Here is a 14,433-nt window from a genome sequence, read left to right as displayed (position 1 = left end):
TTTTTTGTCCTCTTTGCTATTTCATTAGGTAGATCTATATATACATATACTTTACAATTTTTCAATTATTATACTATATAAGTATTTTCTTTTTCAAACTATTTCGATATGTAATCGAGTTGTATATCATAAACAATCTCTCTATCTTTACGAGGTAGTAGTAGATCTGCATACCCCAAATCCCACTTGTAGAATTACACTGAATATATTATTGTTCTAACTTGTTATTTTATTTTAATTTTTGTGAATGCAGATATGAGAATTGTTCCAATGGTATATGGAAAAGATTGCACTATTGATATTGGTAATAATATTTGCACCCTTAATGAACATGAAGGTCAATGTAGGAAACCATGTGAAGATGCAGTAGTTGGTCATGTTGATTATTTTTGGTGTAAGTCACGCGAAGATGGTTCTACATGTTGCAGATGCGAATATACTTGTAACGAAGACATATCTGAACTTGCACCTTATTGATGTGTTGGATTCAACAAAATGTCACATGAGTTAATTTTCGTTATATGAAAATCTATGTAATCCATACATTTCATACCGTTTATTAATATATAAGTTTTTTATGTCATATCTATAAATAATTATATATATTCTCAACTTTATTTTTTGAGAGAATAGTGCGGGACTTGCAGTGGCGGATATAGGATTTCAAGGTTGTGGGTGCTCTGAAAGTGGTGGAGTCAAAAATATAAAAAATACATGTTAACAATGAGATTCGAACTTAAGCTCAACAACACTAAAAGAGCCTTAAGCATCCACCCAAGAGCCAATGGGCCAATCAAATAATTTATTCATTGGGTTCTGTATGTTAATTTTATACAAATACCTCTTAATTTCTACATAAATATATAATTCCAAGACGAGGTTAATGGGTGCTCGAGCACCCGACGGACACCATGTGGATCCTTCCCTGGGGACTTGACCCAAAACAAAGAAATATGCGTATATTGTTACACCTCAAAAAGTTCCAAGCTAAGGATCATATTCAGAATCTAAGCTTGAGTTTCACGGACACAATCTACGAATCGTGAATCGGACCATAGGTCGTAGGGCTCATGAATCAAACTTCAGAAACATATGTTTTAACATGAGTTTCACAAACTCAAACCATGGGTCATGAATCAGACCACAGACCGTGAATAATTGAGCTCGTGAATTAAATTTCATAAAACATAGTTACTGTCTCATATTCAGGGATTCATTCTACGGACCATAGATCAATCTACTTCATGGTCTCGTGAATAAAAACTTTATTTTATAATTTGTTGCAATAGCAGTCTAGTCTAACGACGATCCATGAATTTATTCCATATTTCACAAGATAAGTTTAAACTTGTTTGAAAAAATAATTAAAACAAACAAAAATCTTTGACTTGTTTGTAAAGTTAATAATTAATATAATTATTTGCATATTCTTATATCCATAAATGATAAAATCATTAAATGCGAATTCATTCAATTCTCCTATGCTATAACCATATATAGTATTCGAATAACTATAATAATTAGATACCAAAAAATGTAGTACAAAAACAATTATAAAAAGGAAGCCCAAGTCAAGAGTTCATCAACCCAAAAAAAGAAGAAGAGTATTGTAGATTTCAAATGGCAAAGTTTCTTGGTTTATTGTTTGTCCTCCTTGCTATAGCTATTGTATCAGGTATATCTCAATTATGTTATTTATGTATTTCCTTTCTCCAATTGATTGGATATGGCTTTATTTTAAGTCGAGGGTCGGTTGGAAACAACCTTCTATATATTTTTATAAGGGTAGGAGTAAGGTCTGTGTGCACTTTGTGCCCTTTTCATACACCACTTATGAAATTGTCCCCTCTATCTTTACGAGATAGCGATAATGTGTATGTACGCTATGTACCCTCTTCAAACAACTCTAATGAAATTACGTGTCTTAGGTATATTGGAAACAACCTCTCTCTATTTCAATAAGGTAGGGTGTAAGGTATGTGTACATTTTGTGCCCTCTTCATACACCACTTGTGAAATTATACTAGGGTCTGTTGGAAACAACCCCTCTATTTCTACGAGGTAGGTGTAACGTTGTGTACACTTTGTTTCCACTTCAGACACCACTTATGAAATTACACTAAGGTCTATTGGGAACAACCTCTCTATCTCTATGAGGTAGAGGGGTAAGGTATATGTACGTACACTATGTACCCTCTTCAGACACCACTTATGAAATTACACCATGATCTATTGGAAACAATCTATCTATCTCTATGAGGTAAGGGTAATTAGGTCTATGTACCCTCTTCAGACACTACTTATGAAATCACACAAGAATGTCTATTGAAACCTCTCTATCTCTACAAGATTGAGATAAAATCTGCATATACTCACTCTGCCTTCTTCAGACACCACTTATGAAATTACACTAATACAGTATTATCGTTGTTGTTCTTATTTTAATTTTTGTAAATGCAGATATGAGAATTGTACCAATGATATATGGAACAAATACAACTTTGGAATGCAATCGTGAAATTAATCATATTTGCAAACTTGGTGATCCTGATCTTGAATGTATGTTAACATGTCTTCCACGAGCATATCCTCATTATGTCGATAGTGCAATATGCAAGTTACACAAAAATGGTACTTCATATTGCAAATGTTTATTTAAATGTGTCACCAACGATGGCACAGATTGTTGCAAGACAAAATGTTGTTAGACTTAATATAAGTCATATGAAAAAAAAACAATTCTATGTAATTTTTATTTTTCGTATCGTTTTATATTAATATATATATAAGTCTTTGATCTCAAAATGATGTCTCCAAATAGCTATATATATATTAGTCATATGGAAAAAAAAAATCTATGTAATGTATAATTTTTGTATCGTTTAATGAATATATATATTAAGAATAGTGGAAGAAATATATATATTCACAACTTGTGTCAATGTTCAAAAGTAATTTAAATTAGGGAAGAGATTATCTCATCTCTTTAAGCAATGATTTTAAATAGCAAAACTCTAATGCTAGAAATTTGAATTATATTCAATGTTTGGTTCAATTATTTTAAACAAAATCTCAAAATATTACTCCATTTGTTTAATTTATGTCCTAATTAATATTCAAAGAGTTAAAGTATATTTTCTTTAACAGTAATTATTTTAAATACTTTTTAAATATTTTGAACTGTTTAAAAAAAAATTAATCTATTTTTTGTCACAAAAAAAACTGATAAAAAACGTCTAAAACTAATGGATATAGTCAGTATATTGGCCCAAATCGATGTACTGAATGACGATTTTTAAGAAATGTCGACTTTTAAGAAATATAGGTATAAAAGGTCGCTACATGGCATCAAGTTCAAGTACTTTATATGATTTTGTTCAATTCTACCAATCAATCATATATATGCTTTCTGATGAAATATTTTCATTTTATTTATACTCTTCGACTGTATTTTTACACTTCAAAATTGACAAAGTTTCTCAATTTTGTATTAAAAAAATCCAAAGACATCCATCGATCTTCAAATAAAAACTAATGGACTGGGTCGATTTTCCCTCAAATTTTTGGATCGACCATGTCGGTTGATTTTCTAACCATAGGTCTTGAAGTAGGGATATATGCAACTCATAAATATTAAGTTTATACAAATTCATTATTTTCGATGTATAACATAATGCATAAGCGCGGTTTATTTTCAACAAAAAATGTTAGATTTAAACCTATAGTTTCTTAAGTACAGTGAATTCAAAACTATAAGAAGACTTTAGAGTTCAAATTCATTAAATTTAAATTTAAATTAATGTGAAGAAAAATGAAAGCCATCTAAGTTCATTCTAGGTATTAATACATGCACTTGTTTGGGAGGGTAAATTAACCAAAAAAAAAAAGAATATTGTTAAATTTGCTATGAATATTGTCATCATTTAGAGACAAGAAAACAACATATGTAAGGTAATTTCAAACGAAAACACACCTCGATATTTAGTTGGCTATATATTTATTCTCAATCGATAATAATCTCGTATAGGTGATCAACTCAACATATCGAAGTGTGTTTTAATAAATAAATAAAAAGTGATAAAAATTATATATAAAACTCGAAAAAAATAGTTTAAGTGATAAATTGAACAATGGACAATCAAGGTATAAAGCTCACTAAATCACTATTTGCAAATGGCAAAGTTTCTTGCTTAATTTTTTGTCTTTAAGTTGCTATTGCATCAGGTAGATCTCAATTATTTTTATAATAATATATATAAATGTCTTACAATATTATCATTATTATCTTATTTCTAGATTTTCTTTTTCAGATACTTTATTTTAAACGTCTATATGTCGATCAGAAACATCCTCTCTTCCCCCTTAAGAATAGAAGTAATTAAGATCTGCGTACACATATATCTTACCTTCTTCAGACTTCTCTAATGACTAACATGAATATGTTATTATTGTTATTAATTAATATTATGATTATATATTATATTAATATTCTAATTACTTGTAATTAACTTGTAATTTTATTTTAATTATTATTTTTTGGATCCAAGAGAATGTTGTACAAGTTGATTAGTTATACAAATATCTATGTGATTTATAATTTTTGTACCATTCATTATAATATAAGGTTTTGATCTCAAAATTGATGTCTCTGAATAACTATATGATTCTTGTGCTTTATTTTTTGGGTAAAATAGTATCCAATCATGAAAGATATATTTTTTAAAAATAAATAAATAAATAAATTGTATTATTACATTGTGCGATAAAGAAATGACCTTGCACTTTAATTAATCTCAAAAATATTAATTTATAAGGTGAGAATTGTTCAAGATATATCTAAGGAGAACAAGTCTCTAATCCCTCCATCAATGTGGAACTCAACTCAATATTTCTACGTACTCTGCACATTCATGTGTACTAACGAATTGTGAACGATGCAATATGGAGGCCGAATAAATTAAGAATTAGAATTAATCTGACTCTGTTACTATGATAAAGATATAAATTTTAGGTCTAACTCATTCTATGTACTTATTCAACCTATCTCTTAAGGGCAAACAAAATGTTTGTTTAAGTACACTATTAAATCATTACACTTGCAACTTATTTGGGAGAAGTAAATTAACCAAAAAAGAGATTATTGTTGGATTTGTAATAAATATTGTCATTGTCATCATTTTAGAGACCAGAAAACAACATATGTAAAGTTTCAAATGAAAGTGCTACACTTTTAAGATTGTGTTGTTTCATATAAGAGCTTCTTCAAATCAGACTTATTGCTATTGATTTGATGATCTCTATAAGATATGATCAACGAGAATTAATTATTGGAACAGACAAATTGATAACCAACTGTAATAGCCACATATATTTATGAAATGTGATTTGTAATGCAATTTCTAAACCCTACCAAGAAAAATATCTAACTATATTAGCTCCTCATATACATACACTATATCAAAAATGATATTAGCAGTAATTAATTAACGAAAATAGCTTAATTGTCGCTAAATAATTTTTTAGAGGCAATTCACACTCTTTGTAAATATTCCTAAAGTGTCTATATAGATATAGAATCAAATGATAATTAACTAATATCGATAAAGACTTTAGCACTATTTGTTAATCTACTTATTTATTATCGCCAAAAATTATTTTTATCGTTATATATATATAGTGGGGTTGGGGGAGCTAAGAATGTGGGCGTTTTGCGTGTTGATAACATCATCAAGCACTCGTTTACTATTTTTTATTTTCCTATTTCTCTAATGTTCAAGTGGGCCTCAATCACATTCATATCTCCTTTTTGTTTGATTTATTTTTGGGAAAAAATCGTCCAATATTCAATACGTGTTTGACATGATTAATTTGAATTTACGATGAAAAGTCATTATAAATAGATTGAACATTATAGTAGGAGCTATATCTCTCAAACCACTTTAGCGATTTAGAGTACGAACTCATTTTGAGACTCGACTAATCTAAATACATGTCAGTAAGTCACTACAAATAAACTGAAACGATCATAGCAGAAGCCACATCTCTCAACCCACTTTAGGGGGGGGGGGGGTTCTAAAAGTACCCATTTTGAAACTCGACTAATCTGAATTCGTATAAGAAAATCACTACAAAAAGATCGAACATATATAGTAATAGAAGCTACACTTCTCAAACCACTTTAAGGTAACGTGATTTCTACTAAATACGATTCTATGTATACTAACTATTCCTTCACAACTTAATTTGATTTTGGTTTCGAATATTAATGATTCGACAAACGTTCACATTCCAGAAATTTAAACACCTATTCTTATGATTAAAGTTATGAAATGGAACTCTTAAGAAATATCAAATATATCAAGAATATTAAAAGACATATAATATGAATAGAGATGTAATAGCATCTTACATATTATCAAATACATTTTCAGGCGTGTGGATCAAGCTTGAAAAGTGTCTTTAATTAATTAATGATTTTGCTAAGTCCAAAATGGAAAAGTTATAATTACATGCCACTAATTAATCTTATCCTAATCAGCATTTTATTTGACGTAATTAATTGATTGATAAATTAAACCTAGCAAATAGCAAGAGTGGTTTAATTAGCCACTAGTTAATATAGTGAATAGTTAGGTGGACCATACAACTTGAGAGACTTGATTAACTCAAGTCCACGTTCATGCATTACTTAATAGTAAAGATTATTTTACCGATCAGGGTTATGGTGAAGTGGTAAGTATTTTTCATTTTTAATAAGAAGTTTCGGGTTTTAGTTCCCTTGGGTACGGACTACGGAGTTACCTCTGTTAGGGAGTGTTTTGCCCCCAATATGAAATTTTCCTGCGCGAATTCAAATTTAATCGAAATTCAATATGGGTTTCAGACACCCGAAAGAAAACCAAAAAATAGATTATTTACATTTTTTTTTATAATAGAGAAATTTCTGAACGCATGATTTCAAATTTAATAGATAATAGATCCCTTTTTTACTCGTCTTCACATAAATATTATAATATGCGTCAAACTCATATATAATGTGTTGCGCTCTAATCAATGGACCGAATCGTGTTACAAAAGTGAGGTATATGATTCAATATCAAGATCAAATGTGCCTATATTACAAAAAGTATATTAAGAAAATCAAGATAAACTATTTCTATAGTTCTAACAAATTAAAATATCACAAATGAAATGAGAAAAACAATGATATATTTAGATGCCAAAACCGAGTTTTTTGCGCAAAATATCAGTCACACTATGTCAAAAACAAACAAGAAAAATAATAGTCAATTAATTGTGCAATAGAAGAGGAGTCAATGAAGTACCAATTAGGTAATTAAGTATACCAATTTATGGTGCATATAATAGTCAACCACTTGCAATTGTTTTAGTGGCCCTTACTAGTATTACATTCTTGTTTTAACCCATGAGAGGAAAATAAGTTTTACCAAGTCAAATTTATATGTAATTCATCTTCTTCTCCTCACCTCATGAGTTAAGTTATCGATCAGATTTCCTATGCAATATATATTGTCAACTTTTTATACACAATTTTAGGCATAACGAACTGTCCATACTTTCACCTTAGTAATGGAGGTTCGAACATCATTGTATCCTCCCTCCCCAAATCCCTCCCCCCCCACCCCCACCCCCACCCACCCACCACCCCAAAAAATGTTTTGGACATGCAATTACATACTACATATAATGTTTCATATTAGTTGAGAGAATATATTGCTATCCCCTTGTATGATTTTGCGTAATTCTTATTTTATGAGTTAGTTTTGAAGTTTAGTTAGATGAAATATGTATTTTCTTTATACAAGTAATTAATAATGCTATACTATTGGCTCGGGAAAAAGAAAAAAGTAAACTAGCTAGCTATAGCATGTCCTTTTTTTTTTATCAATTGGGTTTAATCATAAATACTAACGGATAGAAAGCGTAAACAATAGATTCAACTTAATCCAATATTTCTAACATAAAATATAGATAACTATCTAATTTTAAGCAAATATTATATTTAAATTTCATATTTCAAAACTATCATCAATAAAAACCTAAATATTGAATTTATCAAATTTAAATTCTAAATCTGTTCTTACCCTATTCACAAAGGTAAATGGGAAGAAAGTTTCAAATAGAGCATAATCATATCAATCTAGTGATATATTAAGACTCTTATTATAAGCACTCAATTACACATCAACAACAAAAAATCAACTAGGTGGGGTCCAAAAGTTCTAAGGTTATACTTGTAATATTCCTTATTCCAAGGGGCATTTACAAACATCATTTCTTTATAAAAAGCAAACACAGCTATATGCTCCAAACAACAAACAAACATTAATACTCAATATACCAACAATGGGAAATTGCATAGTTCTTCAAGAAAAAGTTGTAAAAGTGATGAAAACAGATGGAAAAATTCTTGAATACAAAGCTCCCATCAAAGTTCATCAAATTTTATCACAATTTTCTAGCCATGTAATTTCTAATTCCCATCAAGTCATTGAAAATCAACATCTTCAACCAAATGATGACTTGCTAGGTGGCCAAATTTATTATCTTTTGCCTAGTTTACCAAAGCAACCTCCTCCAAAATCAGCCAAGAAAAAGGTCAAGTTTGCAAATGATCAAGTGAAAAAGAAGGTCAAGTTTGCAAATGATGATCAATTAGTAAATGATCATGAGAAGGTCAAGTTTGCAAAAGATCAAGTTGAATTATTAGAAGCTAATCATGATCATCACCAAAAGAAAGAGGTTATTAGGGTTAAAATTGTCATTTCTAAGAAAGAGTTGCAAGAATTGTTGAGTAGTAGTGAAGGTGGAATAATCAAAGTTGATGATATGATCAAGAGTACTACTATTGTTGAAGAAAGTACAATAACTAATGGTAAAGGATGGAAGCCTATTCTTGATATTATACCTGAAATACTTGATCACTAGCATACTTACCCTTCCTACTTTTTTTTAATGATGGTGATGTTCAAGTCTGTTTGCGTGCAGTTCAACTATTTTATCAGATATCTATACTATCTTTAGTCAACACAGATATCTGATAATTCTGCCCATCGAAGCTTGAGCTCTACTAGCATATATACCTTCTTCCTAGTTGTATATAGGTGTATACATGCACCAATAACTATAGGGAGCATAACAGGATAACAGACTTATATAAGCTAAACGATGCAACAAGGAAGAAGAAATTTTGTTCTTTTGACTATTTAACATGAGTTCCTTCTTTGTTTTCTCAAGAAGCTATTAAAGCAGACAAATTAGGAACTACTTTTATTAGGTTGTTATTTGATAATTAATACGAGTTTGGAAGGGCATCATGTCCATGATAACCTTGTACTTTGTTATTATGATACATACATATTAATATAATATATAGTATATTTCTTATGTTTAACTTTATATGTTCAAATTATTATTTAACGAGTAAAATGTTAACTTTTTTTTTAATTATGATATTTCAAAATATTTTGAATAATTAACTATTGCGATTCATATAGCACTTTATATATAATTTTAAATATGTAAATTTTATTAACAATTGAAAATTATATGTCTGAATTCATATTGGGTATTAGTTATTAGTTCGCCCTTTATATTCGATCAAGCCACACAAATTGAAACAAGAGAACTGAATTTGAATATTATTCGAGTAAAATAGAATGACTTTTTTTTTTATTTTAAAAAATAATTTTAATAATTTAATACAGTAAATAAAAATTGAGATAGCACAACTGTCCTTATGATCCATATTTCCAGATCTGGTAAGTATGAATAATGAATAATATGAAGATGTGAATGGAATATGTTATATATTCTGATAATAAAACTAGAAAAACTGAAAGTCATTTATGGGAACCTCAAGCCAACAAAAAAAAATCATGTTCCCCACTGAGAGATGATTCAATTTTATAGATTATGAACTTTATAATAATAATTTTAAGTGATAATAATCAATTTTAAATATAATATTTATATATATTTAATGAATTTTATCAACACAAATATATGTTTGAACAAAATCTATTAGATTCTGACAAACATGTATGCAGATTACTAGCTCCGCCTTTGAATGCACCATAATTATCAATATCTTAGCTACATTGACGAAAAGGTGGTCAATTAAATAATATTTGTCAAAAAATTGTATAGCATATTAAGAAAGTAATACTCAGTAGATACATGAATTAAAATTACTTTTTATAATAAATGTATTAAATTTTAAATATATAAAAATTAGTGGATTTCACTTTTCCTTGAACACTACTCAGCATATCTTGTTACCATAATATAAGCTAATTTTAGTTGGTCAATGTGAATAAAAGATTAATAGGACTCAACTGTTATTAGTGCATATATAGAAAAAATATATATTTATAAACTCTGAACATTTATAAAATTATTAAAGTATATATAATTATTTCACCTAAAAGTGAATTATTTTTTTAAAAAAAAATACACTTTCACTTGCATAATTACGTTTTCAATGTTAATAACTTATAGAAAGCCTCAGTTTAAATAAAGAAAATTAAATTCATAGAAATATATGAAATTCATGAGGATTTAACATCTTATATTTACGATATACATTACGATAAAAGGATTAGAAGAATTTCCTCACATACCTAGCTAACTCTACCCTATGTAATTTAACGTAAAATAACATTTTCAACTATTTATTCTAAATTACATATTATTATTATTATTAAATATAATTACTTATAATTATTTTTTAAATAGTTTAATTATATAAATATTTTTTACCTCGTCAATATATCGAATTCATAATTATTACAAGTCTTATTGGCGGTGACCGCCCAACAAATGAACAACTAGTCTAAAAATAAAAAGACTCCATGGTCCACTCAGTCTCCAAATGGGGAAAATTTCATAAATTACTAAAATCAAGAATTGTGATGGAATTGTCAGAAATTTCTTCATTTTAAATTAGAAACATTTTATTCAAATTGATAAAGTGAAAAAAATTCTTATTAAAAATATTTTTTTAAAATTAAATTTTATAATATATAAATTTAAATTTAATCAAATTTTAATACGATATCAAACTCCACTACAAGGAAAAATACTAGAAGATGATATTTCTCATCTCAACGGGTAAAAAGCAAAGGAAAATAATTAAAAATATAATCTTCTTTTCTAATGTGGGGTTACAAAAAGGAGATGGTGACATTACATTTTGTAAATGAAAAAAAGAATATTTGTCTGATAAAAATAGTATTTTATTGTAATAGTTGGTTGATTTCCATTTTGAGAGTATCATGATAGCAAAAGTCATAAAAAATTCTCAAAATTTTTAGCCTATAATATGTATATTTTATTTTTTTTGATACTGTGATATTCTATGTATATTGATTTGTGTTATACTTAATAAAAGAAATTTACTACACTTTAATTTCTCATTTCGATATGAAATTTATCTAAAATATCATATTTATTTCTTTTCAAGAGTTGTCATCAACCTAAAAGCTGATCAGTCTTCTTATGTGACCTGCCTTACGTCAATGAAAATCACATGAAAATAAGAGAGAATCTTATAAATTCTTTTTTTTGTCGTGTCTTATTTGATGGTGGATAGGATTACTTTCGTGAAAAAATAAATAATCAATCGAAGCTAAATTTTTGTTTATTATCCGATATTCAGTATCATATTAGAGTTAACTAAATTTAGAATCATGTATTGCAGAGTCCGTTCACGAAGATAACGATGCTTCTAACAAATTTTTTCCGTTATTGAAACGGTTGTATACTTGTATACTCTTCTTTTACCTTGTTCATTTTGGCTTCTTTAATGAATAAAGGTATATTAATATAATAACAAGATTTGGTTAGAATATAGAATGGCTTGCAAGCAATATAATCAAGACGTTAATTGAAAAATGCCAACAACAACTTTTAAGAACCATAAATTGAAAAATATCAAGGGCAAAAGAAATTTACATAAACGAATTTGGACGGGTTAAAATTGGCTAAGTTAATAAATCAATAGATTATGATTTGCCTTTTTGAATGAGTCAGTATTCAATTTTTGCTTTTTAAATTGGCTGATTTTTAATTTTTGTCCTTCGAAATCAAATTTATGCCTAGCTAGCAAAGAAAACGGTCTTTAAGGGCACGGGACATAAATAATGAAATATTATGATGTAAAAATATAAATTTATGACATGCGAAAATGCATAAAATTAAAGACCAATACAAAATAGAGGAAAAAGTGCAAATAACCTCGTTAACTGACCACACTCGAATGAGGTGAATTGAGTTAATAAAATCAAAAGTGATAGATTTAGTTGAATTTGAAGGAGTATTTTCATAAATTAATTTAACGATGTGAATGTATTTTGAAAAATGGTATCAACAAAGTAAGCAAATTAGCATGTTACGTGCCTTTGGCTCAAAGAATATATAATAGTATACATATATATAGTAAAAAAACGTTATATATAGTACACGTGCATATAAAATATACAGAACAATTCCACGAGTAGGGTCTGATGAGGATAATGTGTATGCAAACACATATATTAATACTCCCCACGCACCGATACATCAAAATTTTCAGTTAACATAATGACATGATAAATGTTTTCTCGTATGAAAATGACATATAGATGAGCCAAACTTTTAATGGATAATGTAGATGAACACTTTCTCAAAATTTGATGACATATTTAAATCGTACCCTAATTATTTGTCAATATCCAAAACTAATTCAAGAATCAGTTAAGCTCGTCAACAAGAAAACCAAAGAGCAATGTGAATGCGTTTTGGAAAATGGTATCCACAAAATAAGCAAATTAGCCTTTAATTGGCTCAAAGATACATATAATTGTATAATAGTATGAGTGCAACAAGCACAATTCTATTTCTATACTTTGAATTATGTATACACGTGCAAAATATATATATATATCAGTATAATTTCACGAATTTGAGACTTTGAGGAGATAACGTATACGCTAACACATATATTAATACTTTTTGCCCACTGATTACATTAATTCAAATTTTGAATTCGTCTATAACATTCAATATTTATAGTCTTATTATTATATAATAAAGTCTTACTATAAAAAAGGTATGCATTTTGCTTGCTTCACAAAAAAAAAAAATGACAACATGAATGATGAAATGAATTTCAATAGTAATAAGTAAGTTCCTCATTGCATAAAAAAAGTTGGATTGCTTCTTCAAGCTTCTAATTAATTATATACCGTGTAATTTATAGTGTAGACCATTCCCTAATATCCTTAAAATTCGTTAGATTTAATCAGGATTAAAAAAACGGTACGTCATGCAAAAGTTAGTTATTATTTTATTAATATTGAATTGGACAGGTTTATAATATATATATATATATATATTGGGAAGAAAATATCTCATGAGGTAGGATCTCCATTAAAATTGTGAAATGTCATATTGCATAATCCAAAATTTAAAAATCACAATGCTAAATATCTCGAAATTAATATTTAGCTTATTGTACTTTTATGGTATATGTCTTTATCCAATTGCTAATTGCTGCAATTTGTGTGTGGATGACAAATCAAAATGCAACCAACTAAAAGAAGCCACAACAACAAAACAAAAAAACTTGATATAAAAGTGAAAAGTGCAAACCATATCATATATACCTAACATAATCACTATAATAGTTGGATATTTATTGATTACATAGAGATATTTTTTGTTATGTGAAGCCCTTCAGCTTAGCTTGTGATTGACGAATAGTTCCATGCATAAAGTATTCTGTATTCACGTAAGATTTGGAGAAAAACCGCATCCAAAAAAATTTGATATAAATAGTTTAACTTGATATGATAAGCTTTCACAATTTAGCTTAATTTATATTAACAAGAACCTAAAAGGCTAAAATGTTATAGTAAATTGATAAGAACCTAGCTTCATTAGTTAATGTTCTTTTATCATATACATTTGAAAGTTTGATGAATGACTATGAATCATGAGACCATAAACCAAAATATTTTCATTAAAATAATTTCTGGTGTAATAATGTAAATAATTAGTGAAAACTTTATCAAATTTGAAAAAAATTGTAATTTGTAAACAAGTATCAGTAAAAGATAATCATTTAGTTTTTACCAAAAAAAATGGCAGTCTACCTTTTTTTTATCAATCTATCTGACATTAATATTTACTGACTCGATTAATTCAATTTAATACCACGCATATAAAAACAATTAGGGAGAATCACTTGCTATCAAATGTGGACCTACTCTTAACATGTAAGGGGAATCGATACCTTATTAAAAGGTTTTAGAGCTGCCTTTATTGGTTATAAATGGTTTTTTTCAGAGACACATTGGCGAAATACGAAAACAACCTCATCTACTTCATCATATTGTTTGTAGTTGTAATATATAATTTTAGGCCAAATAT

General features: G+C 28.0%; 1 protein-coding gene across 1 annotated transcript; it reads left to right on the top strand.

The window, feature by feature from the left end:
• Window positions 1–8,340: 8,340 nt before the first annotated feature.
• On the top strand, window positions 8,341–9,115 carry LOC125870940 (uncharacterized). The gene has a single exon (XM_049551489.1). The coding sequence runs from the start codon at window positions 8,368–8,370 to the stop codon at window positions 8,947–8,949; it is 582 nt and encodes a 193-aa protein (XP_049407446.1). The 5' UTR covers window positions 8,341–8,367; the 3' UTR covers window positions 8,950–9,115.
• The last annotated feature ends 5,318 nt before the right edge of the window (window positions 9,116–14,433 follow it).

The sequence above is a fragment of the Solanum stenotomum genome, chromosome 7, assembly GCF_019186545.1.
Source record: "Solanum stenotomum isolate F172 chromosome 7, ASM1918654v1, whole genome shotgun sequence".
Classification (NCBI taxonomy): Eukaryota; Viridiplantae; Streptophyta; class Magnoliopsida; order Solanales; family Solanaceae; genus Solanum; species Solanum stenotomum.
This window is presented reverse-complemented; position numbering and strand designations above follow the sequence as displayed.

What these genes read in the sequence shown, in the direction of transcription:
- LOC125870940 (XM_049551489.1), top strand. Translation starts at nt 8,368, where the DNA reads ATGGGAAATTGCATAGTTCTTCAAGAAAAAGTTGTAAAAGTGATGAAA.